The following is a 21,161-nucleotide window of genomic DNA, read 5'->3' as shown; positions in this document are numbered from 1 at the left end:
CACTCTTAACCACTACGCCAGCTGGGCCCTCGAGGGAAAAAGAACCACTATGCCAGCTTCAGAGGCCTTAGAAAGACAAGTGACCTATCCGGGGTAGTTAACACCAAAGCAGAAGCAACAAGCTATTAAAACATAGGCGGTTGATTTAAATGGCAGGCCCTGAAATTCTGGTTCTGTAAATCTGAGCTCAGTCTAGGGCAGGGATGGGGAAACTTTTTCAGGCAAGCTTCTGAGGAAAACATGCCACTCATGGGTGGGCCAGAGGTGAAGTGGGTGGAACAACATGTGTAATTCTAACCTCTGTCCAGTAAGCTGTGCATTCACTTCCCCACCCTCCATCTAAACATGCTTGAGATGTTACCGGAGTTCAAGGACACGTTCCAGCCAATCAGAAGCACTAGGGATGAGAGGGAGGGCCATAGCGGGGTGTGACCTGGAGAGACAGTCCCAAGGGCCAGATGGAGAGCCCTGAAGAGCCACATCTGGGACCAAGATTCCCCACCCCTGCTCTGGCAGATGGAGACGAGGCTTTTTTTGAAGAACCACCTTTTGCTTAGCCTGATGGTTGATCCTTTTTATTCTGTACTACCCACCCCAATGGGAAGTGGCCCTCTTTGACTTGAAACCCTTTTAACTGAAGGAGGTAGGGATCAGACCTAGGACCCTCATGCCTACACAGCCTAATGAGATGTAGCCTTTGTCTCAACCTCCTGCCCCATCACCAAAATCAACCAACCTGTTTAATGCACAACTTTGCACAGGGAGGCAACATGGCAGGAGGTGTCTACAGTTTGCAAGTAACACAGCCCCTGCAACCATTACACATCCCTGTCCTGCACCCCCCTCACATCTTTTTTTGATTGAGGTTCGTCCACTAGGGAGATGACTGGTACCCCTCACCTACTTGGCCCCTGGGGTGGGAAGGGGGGTGGTGGAAACCTACCCGGTCTTGGCAAAGTTTGTCCAGTAGGTCATGACCACAGCACTCAGCATGACATCGTTCTTGGAGAAGTTGCAGGGGAAGAGGTCGGTGGGCCCGATCATGGGGATCCCGAAGACGTAAGGCACCTCGTCCCCGTGGGCAGCGTCGGACCAGGGCGGCTTCATGAGGCTCTGACAGTGGTGGTAGAAGGCGTAAAAGTATGTGGGGGAGCCATAGCGGGCATGCAGGTCAGCGGTCACCACTGAGGGCTCCACCCACTGGTGGTCGGTGAACAGGGCCACCAGCGTCTTGCGGCGCGTCTCGGGGTTGTCCCGGTCAGCCCAGTCCGTGTACATGAACTTGATGGTCTCACGGAGCGTGTCCTTGCCCTCAGGGTAGCCGTACAGGTTGTCCACAAAGTTGGAGACGGAGTAGTCAAAGTCGCTGCCCGAGACACCGTCCTCCGGGTCCACCACGCCCTCCACGAACTTGAGCCCCTCGCCTTGGTTGACGCCCAGCATGATGTCGTAGTTGAGGAACTCACCCTGTTCCATCAGGATCTCAGGGTCGTCAGGGATGACGTCCCCATCAATGACGGGCCCGAAGGCCACATGGTAGCGTGCCGGCTGGATGTCCTGCTCCACCAGCTCCTTGGCGCTCTTCTGCCGCAGGCAGTCCACCATGTCCACCGTGTCCAGCACGTTGCAGCCAACCTTGTCAGCCAGCAGGCTGGTGTACTTCACTGGCTGGTAGTTGACAGCCCAACTGGAGAGGGCAGAGCCGCTCTGGATGATGGCCCTCTGGAAGAGGCCTGCAGGTGGGAGACACAGAGGTGAGCAGAAAAGGCTTGAGCATCAACATCAACCTTCTCTCTCTCTCTCCTGCCTAGGCTGAGGAGCCCCTTAGGATGCCACCCTGCCACAAGTGCTGAAACGGCAGAATTGACTGCTGAATTAAGAGGGTGTCATGACAAGAGTGTTTACGGTGGAACAGAGACCCCTGATGGATCACCTACCAAAATATCAGCAATCTATGAAGTTGTGGGCGGGATTTGGCATATGAACAGCCGATGAATGAAAGATTGAATGGTAGCGGGGTTTAGATAATGAAAATACATGTGTTACGAAACAGCTTATAAAAAGGAGTATAAACCAAACGTCAGGAAAGGAAGGGTGGTGGGAAGTCAAGAAGGAACTTGCATGTTTTTAAAAAAATGTATATGGTGACAAATGCTTTGAAATATTGCTGGAGACTTAATAAAAATGATATATGCACACATACAAACACACAAACAATATGCCACCCTGTTTTCCTGCCCACAAACAATGTGGCAGCCATCAGCCTCTGCGAGAAGCTAGCTCTAAAGGGAGAGAACAGTTGATGCTGCCCTGCGGACCTTTGGCCTCTCCTGAACTATTTCTGGGAAACACAAGAAGCGACAAGACACACCCAACAGCCCCTCTTTCTGTTGCTGGGCTCCAGAAATGGGAAGAAAGGGTGCCACTTTCTTCTTAGATGCTGGCCTGGCTGCAGAGTGTGGGGCACCCTGGGGCATTAGCTTAAGCCTCCCCCCCCCTCCAGTGTTCACTAGCCCATCGGCAGCAGCCTCTGGCGGGATGCTCAGGCAGGGCCAAGTGTGGCTCCGTCCTGCCCTGCCCGCCACAATAAGCAGGAAGGGGAGGAGGGGGTGTTGGCAGCGGCCTCCCTCCTGCAGGCAGGGGTCTTGGAGGCTGCAGGCTGGCGGCTTGGGGGTTAAAGCCCCACACCACTTAACCCTGTGCATCCCACCGGGAGCAGCCCTCGCTTCCTGCCCAGCTGGGCCCCGCTCCGTGCCAATGCCCAGTGGCACAAAGAAGCCTTTTTGCTGGAGGGAACACAAGCGGCAGGGGCGGTGGTGGGGGTGGGGGGGCGGCGACGGCAATGCAGAGCCTAGGAAGCAGGCCCACAAAGGGCCTGGGGCTGGCAGAGGAATGCTGGGCTGGGTGCCAAGGCCCCTTCCATGCAGCTTGTCCTCTGAATACAAAAAGGCCCCAGGAAACGGCAGCCTCCGCAGCTGAGACAGGGGAAGGGGCCAGAGGGCAGCGTTCCCTCTGCGGCGGCAGAAGCGCTCAGCGCTTGGCCTGGGCTCCCCAAAAGAGCAATGCCACACAGGGAACCGAGGCCAGGCCTCGTCTCTCTGGATGCAGAAGCCCCCTGGCTGCCGACCTGGGGAGGGGGGTAGATGTCTATTTATAATCACACTCTCTCCTGCTGCAAAATATCCTCTCAACCAGCTGCATACCTCGTCAGCGTTAATTGCCTCTTGCCTACATTTTCTGTCGGTATTTTAACAACCGTTGCAAGGGCGCTGCGTCATCGCAAGGCTTATACCAAAGCTTTCCAGGGCATCCGCCGAGTGGAGGAGGTCTTGAATCAGCCACTCAAGTGCAGTTGGGCATGCTTGGAAGGCATCCTGGCTCCCGCAAGGCTGGGGCAGCTAAAGAGACCGAGCTACGAGCTGGGGGAAATCCCTGGTTTGAATCTTGCCCCAGCCATGAGAACATAATGAGGGCCTGGCTGCTAGATTGGGCCAAAGTCCAGCACCATGACTTCACAGCGGCCAGCTGGGGGCCTCTATTGGAAGCCCATACACCAGGCCTGAGCACAACAGACAGCACTCTCCCCACCTGCAATTCCCAGGTATTCAGAGGCACAGTGCCTCTGACCAAGGGCAAAGAACACAGCCAGATCCTCAGGGATTTGTCTAATCCTCTCTCAAAGCTGTCCAATTGAGTGGCCATCGCTGCATTGCAAGAGAGCAAAACTACATGCTGAACTATATGCAGTGAAGAGTTTTTCCTTTTGTCTCTTCTGAACATTCCAACATTCAGCTTCATGAGCGGCCTCAAGTTCTAGGGTCACTGAGAGGGAGGAAAAGACTTCTCATCCTTCCCCCCCCCCTTTCACACCAGGTGTACACACCTCTGCCATGTCCCCTCTCACTCATTTTTCTTCTTCTAAACTTATTCACACACCCTCTGTCTTTTTTCTTCAGTAAGCCTCTAGCCACTGTTACACAGTGATAATGATGCTCCTCTACCTTACAGAGGTGTTGTAAGGCAGTTTTCCAGACTGTGTGTTGTGACACGTTAGCATGTCAGCTGCGGTGTGCAGGTGTGTTGCACGAACGCTCCCTGCACTGCTGCCGGGGCTGGAAAGGGGTTTGTTTAACTTCCAGTTTGCTAGTGAAACTGAATTACTGAATGATGATGCATGTCTAAAAAGTGTGTCACCAGCATGAAAAGTTTAGAAAGATCTGTTGTAAGGATTACGAAGGGGCCCTTCTCTCAGTCCCACCACCCTTACAGGCATGCTGGGGGGGGGGGAGGACACACACACGGGACAGGGCCTCCTTGGTGGTGGCTGCTCCCCGACGACTTCAGAACTCCCTCCTGAGAGACACTCTCCCTCACTGTGGTCCTTCTGCAAGCAGGTGAAGACTTCCTCGTTCCAAGAGGCTTTTGGGAACTAACTGCTTTAAAGAAAAGGGCTGGTGCCATGCTGTTTTTATAGTAATTGCTGGAACACACACACACACACAAAATTTAAACTCTATCAATGTTTAATTGTTTTTAAATTATTATTTTTTCTGTGTTTTAGCAGTTCTTATTTTTATCAGTAAACTGCCAGGGAAAAAGGCAGGGAACCCACAGGGACCTCCCTGCAGCATCACAACTGGGTCAGTGGGCATATAAAACCAGTCCAAAACTAGCTTCCTCCCACAGCCCTCATCTGCGGATGCTGCCATCTGGGCTGTGAGTCCTGGAAGAACTGGACTGGGAGGCTGGGGCCCAGACTGACTCCAACTGCAAAAGTTGAGGCTCCTGAAAAGACACTTGGGCTGGGGCATTGTTTAGGGAGTGTTTTTTTGGGGGAGGGAGGTGTTATTGCTATTATTTGTATCTTTATTTTAGATCTTGATGAACATGTGAAAATTGTTCAGTTTGATTATGCATTTTTTAAACGTTTTATTTATTGCTTTTGTTATGTCACAGCTATGTATTTTCTTTCATGTTGCAAGCCGCCTTGAACGTGGTTTGAACTGTGGAAAAATATACAAATAAACTACATATGCATGCATGTATGCCATGAGAAGAGGACCGTGGGTCCATTCCTTCTGCTGATCATATCAGCAAAGTCATAGCTACTGTTTGAGGGCTTATTTTTTTTAACAAAAGCAGCAAGTTGAAACTTTGGAAGCCCATTAACAACAGAAGCAAACACACAGACACTTTCCTATCAGTGGGGGGGGGCATCCTAGGTGGGCACGAATTCTGACCTATGCCCAGATATTCCAGTGCCTTTTCCGGAGGAGGGTGGAATAGGGGGCAGCAGCACTGGGGGAGGGCAGTTGTTTTTAAAAACCCTCCCCTCCCACCCCACAGGCCCAATATAAAAATCCACTCTTCCTCCCTTACCAGGAGCTATTATGGAAAACACAATATAAGTATCTGCATCCCCCCCCCAAGAGAACTGCAGGTTTGGTGAAGCCCTTCTCACAGGGCTCTATCCTCAGTTGACACATCTCTTCCTCAGATACAAACACACAGGCTAGCTCTCTCCCCGTATATGTGTGCACACACGTGGTTTTTTTTTGTGTGTGTGTCTGTTTTTAACCAAAGAAAAAGTCACTGGGAGCTCTCATCACGTCACTGTCTAGTTCTGGCCCCCTGGCACTTAACACGTCTCCCTTTCTCTGCTCCCAAACCAACGCCGTTTGTTCACTGTGACTCATCTTGGGCCTTCGCCTTGTTGGATGCAGTCCTGACAGCTTTGTGCTTTCCTTCTCCTTAGTCACATGTACTGCCTCCCGTTTCCTGTAAGTTCTGCTTTTATAAAATCTCCAGGCTGCTAGGAAATCTCCTTGTGCAGCCACATCGATCTGCTGGGGAATCGTTCCAGGTTGTCCTTTGCATCGGCACGCCACGGGGGTGTGCCTGTCCCATACTGCCCTTCTGAAGAACTACCAGGCTCCAGCTCCCTCCTTTCCCCTCTTCTGTGCCCAGGACCAGATTTGCCGGTGTGCTGGAGCTCGTGCTATTGAACTTCACATCCTTCACTTGCCAAGCATCGCCCCCACCCCCAACACACACCCTGCCACCACTGCAGGAAAATACAGAACGATGTGATTTTTATTGACATGTGAAATGTAGGCGATCACATTTCAACCTCTCCTGTATACACATTGGCTGGAACCGGAGGGAGCATTTTGCCTCCTGAGTTCAGGTTTGGAAGGTGCTGACAGCCCACTAATTAAAGAGAGGAACCCATAGCCTACAACCAAGTAGCCACTAATACTGAGCTCCCAGGACAGAGATGAGGGAACTGGGAGCCCTCCACATGTTCCTGGACAACCTCATGTTTCCTGACCATGGAAGTTGGTGTTGAGTGACATTTGGAGGGTCCCAGATTCCACACACCTACCCTTGAGACACACCAGAAGTTAATGTGCCGGGATTTAAAAACAAACAAACAACCTCCTTGCCAATTGATTGGATGAGCAGGCGTGACCATGAAACCATATCTCAAATGCTTTCTTTGAATATTTACTGCATTTCTGTCATTATCAGGGCATGTATGTACCACCCTTCGTCCAAAGATCACAGAGCATTTACAACATAAAAACACAAAATTCATAAATAATATTTTTTTTAAAAAACACACAGAAAAAATCATGTTTAAAAGGCCATAGATTGTCTAACAGCCAAAGGCCTGGCTGAAGAGAAATAATTCCACTATGTTCAGCTGTGGATCGTGGTTGTGACACCTGTGATGAAGCCAGTGAGCAATACGAACAGATGAAGCAAAAGCAAACAAACAAACCCCACAAGCAAAATGGAAGGTTTGCACAAGTGGGACACTGACTGTCTCCAGCAAAGGGGCTGCCTCCTGGCAGCCAACTTGCCCCTTTCTCAGGAATGGCAAAGGTTTGTGTCAATTCTGCTGCAGAACAGATGCATCAAAAGGTCCTTGAGAAAAGGGCCAAGCGTGTAGCTATTTCTGAAAGAGGGTGGTGGTGAGAATAGCTTTGTGGGGCTCATTAAACTGCATCGACATCTTCTCCCCCCATTCTCTTGGCTGGCCCTGAAAGGATCACGTCAAGGATGCCAGGGCAAGGAAGTGTTCACTATGCAGTAGTTTGGTCACCTCTGTGCGCTCACTAAATTAAAGGTGGGGAAGCTCAGGGCCCTGGGAGTTAGGCAGCCCTCGAGGTCCCCAGGACTCTCCCCAGGACACATTCCTCACTACCCCTGCTTTGCACCTTCCTCCTTGGATGCTTTTGCCTGGCTGGAATGTGGCTGGACTCTTGCTTGCCTGCGTGGAGGACAGAGAGGGACGGACATGCATGCACATGCAAGCTACCCAACCGCACAAAGGTAAACCTGGCATTCATTGCTCTGTGCACTTTTGCCTCCTGCCCCGCTCACCACCAGCATGTGGCCCCTGGAAAGCAGCACAGAAAGGGATGTGGTCCTCCGACTGAGCATTATTCCCCATCCCCGTAGCATAACAAAAGCAGCCATGTGCTAAAACTGTCCCTTGCATCTGCCCACCTTGTCCTCACCACTAAGCTGTATGTCAGCCCTTTTTTTTGCTTCCGATATATACTTCTCCAGCATGGTTTCATTGGGTTCCAGTGGCCACAGGGGCATCCTTTGCCTTCCCAGCTCGACAGGTAACAGATATTGCCTTTCAGTGAGGTAATATCCAAAAGGAAACATTCTCCCCGGTACATGCACTGGTAGGGGAAGGCACCCCACACCTGCTGCCATGCCATTAGAAAATGGTCTGTTAGCTCCCTCCTGCCTACTCCTGGTCCCCTCCCCTGGCTGGCTCAAAGAGGCCTGTTTATTCCCCGAGTCTGGCATATTCCTGCCAGCCTCCTTTGCTAGCACAGGATGATACCGCCTCTAGCTTGAGTGACAAGTTTTTCAGAAGCTGCACGACAGCAGCAGGGGGAGTGGCAGAGACGCTTCCTGCGCCTGCTGGTTTATGAGCCTCGGTAAAGAGCGAAGAGGTTCCACCACAGACGTACAAGAGCCTGTTTGGAATCAGTTCCCTGCAGGCAGAAGTGAGGAAGCCCAGGATGATGAGAGGTATATTGCTGGCTCCTGACAGAACCATCAGCGGGCCAGAGAGAGATTGGCGGCAGCCTCTCTCCAACTTCTTTGGGGCTGCTTAAGGAAGATCTGTGGGGAAGTAAGACACCAGACTGCGCATGCTAAGCACCTGGCTCCTCCCAAATAATCCTGGGCACTGTAGTTTGCAAAGGGTGCTGGAACGTGTAGTAAGCTATATTGGTAAGGTACAGTGCCCAGGATTCTTTGGGTGAAGCCATGCGCTTAAAATGTGTGATGGGCTTGTTGACCGAAAGGAGGGCCAAGTTCAGGAAGCATGCGCCATCCATTCCTGAAGAGGCTTTCAGCTGGCCTGAGGGGGACTCATATCGCTCTGTGCTTTATACCATGTATTTGTTTCCGTATTTTAAAGCTGAAAACTGCCTTGACGGAAAGGAGGCATATAAATGAATGAATGCTCTAGGCCTCTGCTCTGCAGGCTGGAATTTGACCAGAGTTTAATACTTTAGAGCAACAGCGGGAAAGAGAGAGAACACAATCCTGGATGGGTTCAGCATGTACAACATGAGCAATGGGCTCCCACCATTTATCAGCACAGTGCAGACATGCCCTCTCCTGTAATCAGCGACATTATGGGTGACCTTTTATTTTTATTATTATTATTATTATTATTATTATTATTATTATTATTATTATTATTATTATTATTACAACCACCCTTTATCCAAAGATCCCAGGGTGGTGTACAACATTAAAAAAATAATTTACACAGAATAATAATAATGACCAAAGGTCTGGGTAAAGAGGAAAGTTTTCACCTGGCACCTAAAGTCCTGCAATGATGGCGCCAGGTGAGTTTCTCTAGAGAGAGCATTCCACCGATGGGGAGCCACTGCAGAAATGGCCCACTATTGTGTTGTCACCCTCTGAACCTCTTAGGGAGGCGAGGACACAGAGAAGAGCCTCAGATGACGAGTACAGGGTCTAGAAAAATTCGCGAGGCGAGAGTTAATACGTGCCCCACTCCCGTCTTGCTAATTCAGTTTCCATTTACATATTCCATTAACAAACACACACACACACACACACACACACACACACACCTCTGAAGATCCATGCAGTGAAAGGCAAAGAATCATGGATCATGAAAGACTCATTAATGCTTCTCCTTATTTACAAAACTGCTGCTAAAACATAAATATAAGGATATAAGAAACTGCCTTATATCTAGGTCACCTGCATTGGCTCGCTCCTGTCATCTCTGACAATGGTTCTCAGAGGTCAACTTGGACAAAGGTGTTTCCTAGCCCTGTTGCCCAAGAACATTTTAACTGGGGTAGACTGATTCTGAGATTTTAGGCACACAAATGATATGCTTTCCACTAAGCTATGAGCCTTTTCTAAGTCAGCCTCTTCCATAGTGCAAGCTCACAGACAGAAATGACTGACAGCCTCCATCCTGCTCTATCTCTTTTAGCAGCAGCCAGTTTGGGTTTTCATTCTGGAAAATAGCACAAGGCACAAGCACAGTCCATTCCACACATGCATCCAGAGACTCATGCACACATAGGTCACATTCCAGAAGACCAACAACAACCCTGCAAATTCAAATTCCTAGCAGAATTTCTGATTCTGCATTGCAGCTGTTTCCTAGCCCCAAACAAGTCAATGGAAAGATGAAATTAACTACACCAGAGTCAAGCAGCTTCTGGTCTAGTTAACTGCGGCCCAATTAAAATAGCTCTTAAATTGTGAGACAGTGCTGAGAAGGAAAGTGGCATGGCATTACTTTCTTCAATCTGTAAAAACAGATCATATGATTGCTGGGTCAGTTAATACATGGACCCAATACCCTTCTAAAAAAGTTATGCAAAGCACTGATGTATCTGCTATGTGATGTCTTTGGTGATGTCACACGCACTGCCCAATAGGGTCTGCTGACAACTTGTTCACACTCAAACAACAGCAGTACCAATAGCGCCACCGGGGCTTGTACTGGTGCCTGTGATGTTCTTGATGTTGGCACCCATCTGTCTTAAGACAGAATGTTCTTGATGACCTAGCCTTGAATCAGCTCTGCCGGTTTGCACGGTCAGTTTACTAACCTCATTCTGCCCAACCTTTGCTTCAATTGTAAGATACTCTCACTGCAACCTGCCAGCCAGGATTTAGAGTAAGTGAGAGCGTGAAGCCTTTGACCTAATTAAAACTCTTGAGTATTGCATTAGTCAGCCCTACAGGTTTTGTAAAATACAAATAAAAATAAAATATTAAGCAGGTATTTTGTTCACAGCTTCCTTAGTTATGCATGGCAAGCTTCCAGACCTGTTTTACAAGGTCACTTGGAATGGATGGATGGGCTGCTCTGGTTCTTTGCCGAAGCTGAGCAGAAACATCTCACAACAGACCTGACCTGCTGCAGCTGTTCTTTTTAGACTTGAAAAATGCCTCTACAGCACTTTTAACCCCTATCAGCCTTGGCTATTTCATGGGCTATCAAGCTGTTTCCCATCACTGCTGCTGATTTCCCCTTTAGGCCCATTATACAGCCAACATTTCTTTCAGCGTGGCTCCCTCTGGGGCTCAGGAGTTTTGCATGCCTCTGTTCAACTCCTCATGCTTGGTATGAATCTGACCCTAGGAAGGTCCTCAGACCATCTTCAGTCCACCCAGCTCCTTTTTTCTTCTTCTCACACGAACAGTTCCCTCTGCCACATTTGAACTCTACCGCCAAACCATTCCACACCAGCAAGAAATGTGTTTTCATTTCTTTGCAAGTGTGCAAAGCACAGCACCGGGCACCAAACTCAGCACCCGGAGAATCATCCTCATTACAGAGGTTTTCTAAGAGAAATATCAAATGTAGAATGCTAACCCTCTTTCCAAACCATTCCAAACAGGAGTTTTTAACTTGGTTAAAATATATTACAAACGTGCAGAAGAACTTAAGAAGAACCAGGTGCCTGCAGGAAACCCGCCAGCAGGACCCTGATATTTCTAGCAACTGGTATTCGGAAGCATTGCTGCCTCTGACAGTGGACTCTGGCTAGTGGCCGCTGATGGTCTTATCTTCCACGACTTTGTCTAATCATCTTTGAAAGCCATCCAAGTTCGTAGCCATCCCTGCTTCCTTTGGGATCAAGTCCTGCAGTTTAACTATGCACTGCACAAAGAAATACTTTGTCTGTCCTCTGCCTCTCACATATATATGTGGATTTGCACTGTTGTACCTATGCAACCTTTCAGATAGATTGCTTGTTAATTTCATTTACCCGTTTCCTGTAAAGCAGAGGAGCAGCTTAGGCACTTCCTGATCCCTCAGTGCCGACACTTTCAGAAGCCTTTGTTACCATGAGCCACTCCTTCTTTCCTGAATCTACTTTGCATTTACTTAGATCTCCAAGATCTGGACCAAGGTACAAGAGCCACACACTTAAGGGCATGGTGCCTCTCAGCACTTGCTGGGTTAAAAACGAGGTTTTGTTCTGAACACCAGGACTGAGCAAAGGCCACTGTATTAACAATAATAACAATAACAACAATAACAATAATTTATTATTATTATTATTATTATTATTATTATTATTATTATTATTATTATTATTATTATTATTTCTACCCCGCCCATCTGGCTGGGTTTCCCCCGCCACTCTGGGCGGCTTTCAACAGAACATTACAAATTCCCACACAATTTTTTCCCCCTATTTACCCCAAGGTCTCTTTGACAGTCTCATTTTGAGTGGAGGGCACTAATTTGTGACTGATATTGTTAGAACAATTAGGAGTCAGAAATCCTTGCAAATTGCCCAAACCTCTACAAGTAGAGCCTGATCTGCCAACGCCTATGGTATATCTTTGCAGTCAAGATTATGTGAGCGTTAATTCAGAATTACTTTAACAAGAGCAAAGAGGCATACACATACCGGTTTAGAACCCTGGAACCTGCCATTCCAAGAGGAGGTAATGCATCAATGGGAGGTGCACAAAGAATCCTGGGAGCTGCAGCTTACCCCTCACAGAGCTATGGTTCCCAGCACCTTCGACAAACTACAATTCCCAGGATTCCTTGGGTTTGGGTGGAAGTCAAGTGCCTTAAATCCTTCCAAACCCTTCTCCGACGCACTCCACCTGCTTGGCAAACACAGAACTGGGTGCTGGAATGACGCCGGTCTCTTACCCTCGGAGTGGTGCGACAGCGTGAGCAGGCTGACGCAGGAGGCACCAATGCCCGAACCGAAGACAGTGATGCGCAAGGGGTCGCCGCCAAAGAAGGCGATGTTTTCGCTGATCCAACGCAGAGCCTGGATCTGGTCCAGCAACCCATAGTTGCCCTTGGCAGCCTGGTCCCCGGTGCTCAGGAATCCTGCAGGCAAGATGATAGTAGTAAAATGGGCAGCACTGGCCCCAAGGCAATTCTCGCCTGCCCTCGTCCCTCATGCTACGCACTGCAAAGGGCAAAGGCCACTGCCATGGGTCCCAGTTTCTCAGCTGCAACTGACCCCTTCCCTCCATCCCCTCTCAATATTGCAGAGATCCCCCACACCGTGCATTTGAAGCGCACCTCCTCACCCTGGCCCAAAGAATCTTGGGGACTTGTCATTTACCCCCACAGAACTGCCATTCTCAGCATGCGTAACAAACTGTAGAGTTACTGGGATTCCTTTGGGTGGTGGTGGAGTTAATGTGCTTTAAATGTACGGTGCATACACAGCCAAGAAGAACAAATGGGCGCAGTCTGCTCTGCATGCGGCTGTGGCTCTTTTGGTATCTGCCTGTGGCGTACGGCCATTTTGGAGGGCTTGCCTCAGGAACGAGCCACCGTATTTTGGAAGAACTGATGGTTTGTGTTTGTGTGGGTGTTGGGTCAAAACAAGTCAGCCTCTGTGAGAGGGGGCAGCTAGCAGCAGGGAAACAAGACCCTTGTCTGGGGTCAAGACTTGTCCTCTATTCCCTCACAGCTGACCCAGGCCCCCTCTGCCATCTTGGGCCTGCCGAGGGAATCTAAGGCCTCCAGGTCTTAACTAGGTCAGAGCCTTTCCGTACTTTGGCGCACTGAACAAAGCAGCTAGCCTGTTGGGGGAATTTTTATCTGGTTCCTTTTGGATGCCCTTTCCCCCTTTTTTTGGAGCAATTGATATATTTTATAGACGTACTTTCCTGCAGGCCGCTTTTGGGCAACATTTAGAAAAGTAGAAAAGCAGCTCTTGAACACTAGTGAGTCAAGTGGGATGTTTTACTTTTTTGTGTTATATATATATATATATATATATATATATATATATATATATATGTAATATATACATACACACCCACACCCCGATGAATCATAATCAGCTAGGTGGGGTTTGTTCTTCTCCCCTGATTTTATGGTGGGTATTTCCTTTGGTTTCTGGCCCAGGCCTTTCCTCCCCATGTAGTTATGAATGCTGTGTGATACTTGTTTTTATTTACTTATTGTATGTGATATATATCTTAAGAGCAAATGTCTCTAACAAACATTAATTTGCTAGAGATGCAAAATGCACCAGTTGACCCTAGTGCTCCTGCTTAGAAGGGCTGCCAACTTACTAAAATCTTCTTTTAAAGTAGCAAATGTATCTTATTTCCAGACAGTGCTCCAGATTACCACACAGGCACCCACAAAATCAGAGATGCAGTTGCCATGAACAGTGGCCACGGTCCCTCTGTCTTCCGGTGCAGAAGAAACAGGTCCTCGGGTAGGGCTTGTTAGGGAGGGTGGCTTGTTTGCTTTTTTGTAGGGCAGACTTAGCTCCAGGGTACAGTGAGCAAGACTCCCTTCGGGAAAAGGGAAGGCCCATATTCAGAATGCAAAGGAACGTGGAAGCCGCCTCAGGTCCCCCAAAAGGTCTAGCAATGTTGCCCCTTTAGCGATCAGCCATTGCCAGTCCATTTCCAGAGGAGGCTTGGCTGCACCCCAGCGATGGGGACACAGAATACTCCCTCTGGTGCAGCTCATTAGCGGCGCTTGCCAGGCCCCGCAGGAGGGAGGAGGTGAGTAAACACGTTTATTCAATATTTAACCGCAGATCAATATTTGCTCTGTGCTGTGTCAGGATGTGTAAATGAGAAAGAATTCCCAAGCAAGGGACTTAACGCCCTTCTGCACAGCCGGCGGCCACTGCCACAGCTTCTAGCTTGGAGAGAAATGGAGGGTCTGTGCTGGAGACACGTTGCCCATGGAGAAATGCCCCCACGCCAGCTAGACAGCAGGTATGGGGCAGGGGACCTTCCTCCACCACACCTCCTCAACATGCCTTTGGCACGTAGGTAGAGCAGTTGGGCAGGGGTGGAAGAAGGCAAGAGGGTCCCCTGCCAAGGAAACATCATTGGGGCAATATCTGCACCCCTCAAACATTTGGAATAAACACCTGGTCAGACATGCCCTTCCCACCCTTCACAGATATGTATACTGCCAGGAGGTGATGGTGTATTTATTAGTATCGAGGTTGCAAAATGCTCTGGCTGCTAGAAAATTAAGGGCGAGACATTAGAAACAATCCAACCTAGAAGGGCGGGTGGGATGTTCTTTTGCTCCAGCATGCACTAATTTATATGATGTCCCTTTTGTTCTGGAGAGGAAGTCTTATTTTAATTCCCCCCCTTCTTTTCCTTATGCATATCATCTGATGGAATGTTCCTGGTGCAATGTGTTAAATTGACCATATTTCTGTGGGTATCGGACTGCGATAGAGCTAAGGCTCTAAGCGATAAAAGGTTCAGTTCAATTCGCCAGGCCAGGTCCTGGGGTGGTGGGGGTCAGCATGAAGCATAGCATTTGGGGGGAAGGGGTGGCTACTGAGAAGAAGGCGGGTTTGAACAGTCTTGCTTGTATCCAGGCACCAGCTCCATGCAGAGCAGAACAGGACACTCCCTTCCTCATCCTTGCAAAGTTTGCTCCCAACATGGAAAGGAGCATACGAGGATATGATGGAGATAGGCAAGGACAACTTGCTGAATGGCTGCGGTTGTGGCCATCCACCAATGTGACTCTCACGTGTCAAGAGAAGCCACAAGGAAACCAGCATGCCTTTGGCCCAGCAGGGAAGTTGGGTCACCCAGATTCTGACCCACTCTGGTCTTGAAGGCACAGGTCGAAGCATCTCTGCCCATCTAGATGCTCATGGCCTACTGCAGCACCTCTTTCCCCCCTGCCCCCCACAGCACCTCTGCCCCCCTGTGAAGCGGGCCCATTGGATCCATACCCAGCACTCCCACACGGTAGTTGAGGGTGATGACGATGACATTGCCGTAGCTGGCCAGCACGCTGCCGTCAATCATGTTGCCTGTGCCTTCCATGTATGAGCCGCCATGGATGTACACCATCACCGGCTTGGCCCCACTGTCTCGGATGTCTGCAAGGGGGAGAAGCTAGAGACAGGAGTCCGACAGAACCACCTCCTCACCTCCAGCCTCATTGAGCCAATGGGGGGGGGCAGCTCCTGGCACAGGGGCGTGGGGAAAGAGGCCCAGCCCACCCACCTGCATCCAGAGAGACCCCGGGCTGATGCTCAGACCAATGACTTTTCCAGCAAGGCAGCCAGCATGAGGAAACCCTGAGGACTTGGCAGGACGCACAGCTCGGTTGAGTCTCAAAATGCTGCACTTCCAAAGCCAGACCCAGGATGGAATAGGGCCAGGGGTGGCCGGCGCAGGACCAGCGTTCCACCTTGTGAATAAACCATTGTGGTTTGCGTTGCCTCCCCTGGGAGGGGGCATGGGGAGCCAGGAAGGGAAATGGGCAGCCCGCTCCCTCCCCCCAGATTTGTGTGATAAGAGGGTGATTTGAAAGGTGGGATGATTGGGGCCAATAAGGTCTCAGGGCCAGAGGGAGAGGACAGAAAGCAAACACAGCCTCTTCGCTCTGCCAGGGAACCAGCCCTTTCCACAGATGCTGCCAGAAAGGGCTTGCACCAGAGTGATCCCACCTTGCTCAGCCTCCATTTCCCTCTCTCTCTCTCTCTCTCTCTCTCTCTCTCTGTGTGTGTGTGTGGGTGGGTGGGTGTGGGTGTTGCTCCTTAAAGACAACACATCCATCACAAGCAAGCTTTGTACTGGGAAGAGGCTTCGGAACACCTCCTCCCAAAGAGCCCACCCATTCTGCTCTCATGGCCCCATTGCATCCATAACAGCTGTGCCTGACCCAGCTTCACGGAGCCGGACTCTACACCTGCCAAGGTGACCCACGGGCACCAGACCCCTCACTCCAACATGCACAGACCAAAGCGCCCTAACAGGGAGGCCTACATTGCGCGGGGTACACCAGGCATGGACAGAAGGGGTGGGGGGAGCTTTCTTTGAAATCCAATTGAGAGGCGATGCAATTGACTGAAGGAAGCCCTGTTCTCAGTAGCCACCTGTCCCCCCAAATAACAGCTCAGCGAGGACCCTTGTGGTTCTATCCAGGGGCTTATTGCTGACGTTCTCAGAACAGCCACGAGGGAGGGGAGAGCAGCACAGGGACTCAGAAAGAAGTGCACTGCCTAATTTAGTCTTTGTATGGTAGAGGTCCCTGCATACAACTTTGGCCCAAACAGACTGGGCGGGTGGGGTGGGGGGGCCTTGCAGCCAAAGCAGGTCAAGTCCAGAAGCAGAAAGGTAGCAAACAAGACAAAAAGGACAAAGCGTCAGCATTGCTCCTGAAGGGTCCAGACCTCCGGAAGCTTCCAACACTCCATCCGGGAACTCATCATCAAATCCTGCCCCAAAAACCCAAACCGAGGCCTGAAGGTTGAGGTTGAGGGCTGGTCCTGGAGCAGCATCCTTGAGAATCCGCTAGGAAGATGGTGAGAATGTAGGAAACAGCCTTATCCTGAGCCAGGCCACTGGTCCACCCTGACTGTCAGCAGCTCTCAGGTTTCAGGCAAGGGTTTCTCCCAGACCCACCATGAGATGGTAAGGATTGAACCCTGGACCTTCTCCAGGCAAAGAGGACGCTGTGCCACCAAGCAATGGACCTCCAGCAGGAATTCACAACAAGCTCAAATGGAAGCTGCTGGCCTTCTGAGCTCTGAAACAAGTTCAGGTTATGGAGTCCTCCATTGCAGCAGAGAGGGAAGGGGAAGAAAGAAGAGCGTTGGCTCCTGGAATGGCTCTCCAAGTCTGTTTGTTTTTCACAGAAGCTGCCCACCATCATGGATGGTGAAGTTGCTCCATGGGGTTGGTGAAATGACTTATCACAGTGGTGTTTCATGAAGAACTCAGAATTTTGACCCCCTGCTGGGAAAAAAGGCAAGTCTGATAATCAGCTTCCAACATGGGTACAGCTGGGTGGAGGTCGAGTTCATCAGTCTGAAGTGAAGCTACAGGTCCTTGTCAACAGTGGGAATGATCTCAATGCCCGCCCGCCCGCCCACTTGCCTCCAATATATCATTGCAACACCTCCGAAACCTTCCATGATGCAGAATGCTGTTCATGCCTGGTTTCCATTCTGCTGGTGTCTGGAGGTTACAGACACAGTCTTATGGTGGCTTCGCAGCCTCCAGCTGATGCCTCAGTGCCCTGATAAGGGTGGTGGAAACAGTTGGGAAGTTACCACCTAGAAGGAAACACATAATGCTCCCCAAAGCATCATGAACCCATACGGGGGGAAAGCCGGGAGAGGCATCTGGAAAATGGTTGAATGTCTCTTGACATTTTCAGCGTACCCAAAGAGTGAACCAATACAATGGGGCTTACAGTGTGTCCCCAGTGTGGTAGCTGTTTTGTAAAATTTTGTGCCCATCAAGGAAGACAAGCTTATCCCTTGATTGATTATGGATCAGGAGTGGTGAGTGGTAGGCGAGTTACCATGTGCTCTTTCAAAGGACTACACCACAAGGTATGCAATGGTATCCAACTTGAGCCTTCCAGATGCTGTGGATTTAAATTCCCACCAGTCCCAAACAGCAGAGCCAATGACCAGGCATAACAGTCCTGGCTACAGTCTCCCAGACTGGCAACCATTCTGTGGTTATTGCACGGCATCTGGGGAAATGTCAGATGGCTACTTGCGACTGTTGGTTCCAGGTTTAGTAGCTCCGGCTGTTGAAAGGTGGCTGCACACGCACGCAATTAATTCATGAGTGAGTTCTTCATTGCAATGAATCTGCCAGTGCCCCAAAGAGGTGCACATCTTGTAATTCAGGAGGGGGCCTGGGATGGCCTGCTGCAGTCTCTGGCTTCTCCATCATCCACTGCAGCTACCTGCCCTAAATATAGCCACTGCCTAAGGACAGCTTCATCCTCCACACCTGGGTGTTGGTGTGAGCATTCCATCTGCTGCAGAGTGATTTGACCTGGACCTTGGGCACATGAAGGTCTGTCCCCATCCCCCATCCCCCAGATTCTGCATCTCCTGATCGCTTTGTCTGCCCTCTTGGCAACAGGATGGTGCGTCCTCAGGATGCCTGCCTGGGTGCAAAAAAGAACAAGTCTCTTTTCAGCAATTTTTTGGCAACAGTCAGGTGACAATGTCCTCCTGCCCCTGGCAGATGCACAGCCCCTTCTGACCAACATGAGAGAGGCTGTTTGCGTCAGAGGGGCTCAATCCTGTTCCCCACCCCTCCAGGTATAGTTGCTTTGGAAAAAGATGCTGGCAGGCACAGCTGAGTGGAAGGCTACTCTCCCTCCTGGGGGTGGGGGGCAGGTGTCAAGTGTGAGAGAGAGAAACAGAGAGAAAGAGCAGTGAGAGACATGCATTGCTGGTTGCAGGGTGCACAGAGGTTCTTCAGACCTGAGCCTTCTCCTGCGACCACAATACATGCTCCCTGCAACAAGCCAGCAGGCAGCAGGCCTTTGGGAGACCAGACCTGCTGAGCAGGAAATCCAAAGGGGACACCTTTTTGTCCAAACAGGAGATTGGCGACAGCTGGTATGTAACATTTATCCCAGCTCACCATGTGAGACAAGGTGGGGTTGGGGATGGGGGCAGTGAGCAGGTTCCCATAAGCAACCACACGCCCAGAGCTGGGTGCCCCTTCCATCTCCCTCCTTCACTGCCCCCTGCCTGCCCACCCTGCCCACCTCCCTGGAAGAGGAGGCCGAGGCTCAGAGAGCATCACCACCATGCCCCTCCCATGCAGCTGCTCAGCACAAGGAGACAGAAAGACACACACACAAAAAGAAAAAACCAGCGGGGACTTCCTGGGATGGCAGCAAATGAGGAGCGCGCATGAAAAGGAAAGCGTGAGAGAGAAAGAGAGAAAGAGAGCAGGTTCATGCAGCCACAGCCACCTGGCGCGCACACAAATACCTTCGTCTTCATCCCCGTCATTATCCGCTAAGTCCTCGCCCTGTTTCTTAGCGCTGGAGCCGCCTGGGGGGGACCAAACATGAAGGAGACAGAACAAAAAAAAGGGGGGGGGGGAGAAAATGAAGAGGAGGGTGGGGGGAAGGGAAGAAAAACAAAAAAGGAAGAAAAAGAGAAACAAAAGAAAAAAGAAACAAAAAGAGAATTCAAAAATAGCATGATTGCAGAGAAGGTGGCACGTTACCTGGGTAGCGCTTGGGCTCCACACTAAAAAGCATCTTTTTGCCCCCCACTCTCTCTGACCTCCAAAAGCAGCACTGGGGGGGGGGGGAGGCAGGGACTGTCCGGAGCAGTTTCCCTTCCATTTCCAGGTGAGGCAAGAGGCTACTCACAGCAAGGGGAGAAGGGCAAGCAGGGACACCTCCTTCAGGGTGCTCACCTGCCTGCCCTCTTCCAGGCAGGGGATTCTGGAAGTCAGGCCCGAGGAAGGCATGGGAAGAGAGGGGTTGATAGAACCCATGGGGACCCTCCACACTGCAGCTTCAGGTCAGGTACCCGCCTGTTCCCTTCCTTATCCCATGGGGGGCGGGGATGACTCCGGGACTGATGCCCGAGTTTTGGGAGGTACCAGTTCCCTTGGAAAAGTCAACAACCCTCAAGAGACCAGAGGAGAAGTTGTGGGGGAAGGAGAGAGAACTGCCACAGCTGCCTTTGCCTGGGGAGGCAGCAGTGTTGGGTGCATTTACGGGCAGCAGCATACGTGATCAGTGTATGCCTTGTGATCAGACTCAAGTCACCGGTTGCTTGCACATGGGTGCCAGTGAACAAGAAGGCCCTCACTTGCCCGTTGCCAACCACGCTGTACATGCACAATTCCAGTGTGTGTTCATAGGAGGGAAGGAGGGAGGGGAGGAAGAGGTGTGTGCGTGCACATTGGTGTGAGCATGCTCACATGCATGTGGCAGAGGCTGGTGGGGCAGTGGGAAGTCCTAGCAAGGGACAGAGAGGAGCACCCCATCTTCCCCAGGTTCCTGGGGATAAGAGGCTGTGTCCATCTCATCTGGCCAACAACTTGGTTGCTCATGGCAGTAGAGCCTTCTATGAACATATGAAGCTTCCTTGGAGTGTTGATGCACCAAGCCCAATATACCACCTACTCAGACTGGCAGCAGCTCTCCAGGGTATCAGGCACATAGAGGGTTGGGGGGGGGGGGCTTTCCTGTCTACTTGTTTGATCTTTTCTACTGCAGTTGCCAAAGACTGGGACTTTCTGCATGCAATGCATAGATACAATATTCGCCACAGGGAGGGCTCATTTAACTTTCCATCACTTTGCGGGGTGGTGTTGTGGAGGAGGCAGGCAGATTGCTACTTTAGGAGAACTGCGGAGAGGTAGTTCAGCAAGTTACTTCTTTGCCTGGCAAATCACAGGATGGCTCCTAGCAAGTTCACACGCATGGCACCACGGACGCCTTTTATTCTCTAATGCCTGAGCATTCTTCATGCGCTCCAGAAAGCATAAATGAGCCACTTGCTGAATCAAAGACATGTGTTCTAGTATGAGTAGCCCTTTCATCTTTTTATAAAAAAAATCCCTTATTTTTCACTTCCCTTGTGAATGCACACTCCGGAAAGCCACCTAGCACAGACTACCTTTCTAGTTTCCCTTGTCTGAGGCCAGCTTGGTTTTCCAAATGTAGACAGCCAAGGGCTCTTTGCCTTGCAGGCCCATCACTGGCATGGCTGTCAGGAGACAGCTGGGAACAGAAACTTGGCTGTGTTCATCTTAAAAGTTATTGCTTGCTGGAAAACGAGCAAGCCAAAGGATATGCAGAGAGGGAGCCATGGGCTCATGGAGCAGCCACAAGCAAA

The 21,161-nt window shown here is 50.4% G+C and overlaps 1 protein-coding gene across 6 annotated transcripts in view; it reads right to left on the bottom strand.

Moving 5' to 3' along the window:
• Positions 1 to 21,161, bottom strand: part of NLGN3 (neuroligin 3) — a 63,694-nt gene that overhangs the window by 3,411 nt on the left and 39,122 nt on the right. For 2 of the 6 annotated variants that reach the window (XM_083486359.1, XM_083486360.1), the window contains 4 exons: positions 19,293 to 19,355; positions 15,264 to 15,413; positions 12,218 to 12,403; positions 944 to 1,733 (listed from right to left, as the gene is read on the bottom strand). In XM_083486359.1, coding sequence (XP_083342485.1) covers positions 944 to 1,733; positions 12,218 to 12,403; positions 15,264 to 15,413; positions 19,293 to 19,355 — 1,189 coding nt within the window. The remainder of the gene's footprint in view (positions 1 to 943; positions 1,734 to 12,217; positions 12,404 to 15,263; positions 15,414 to 19,292; positions 19,356 to 21,161) is intronic. The other 4 variants (XM_083486362.1, XM_083486363.1, XM_083486361.1 and 1 more) reach the window with 3 other exon arrangements.

Source organism: Podarcis liolepis, assembly GCF_965112155.1.
Source record: "Podarcis liolepis genome assembly, chromosome: Z".
Lineage (NCBI taxonomy): Eukaryota > Metazoa > Chordata > Lepidosauria > Squamata > Lacertidae > Podarcis > Podarcis liolepis.
The sequence above is the reverse complement of the archived record's forward strand: the minus strand, read 5'-3'. Positions and strand labels throughout refer to the sequence as shown.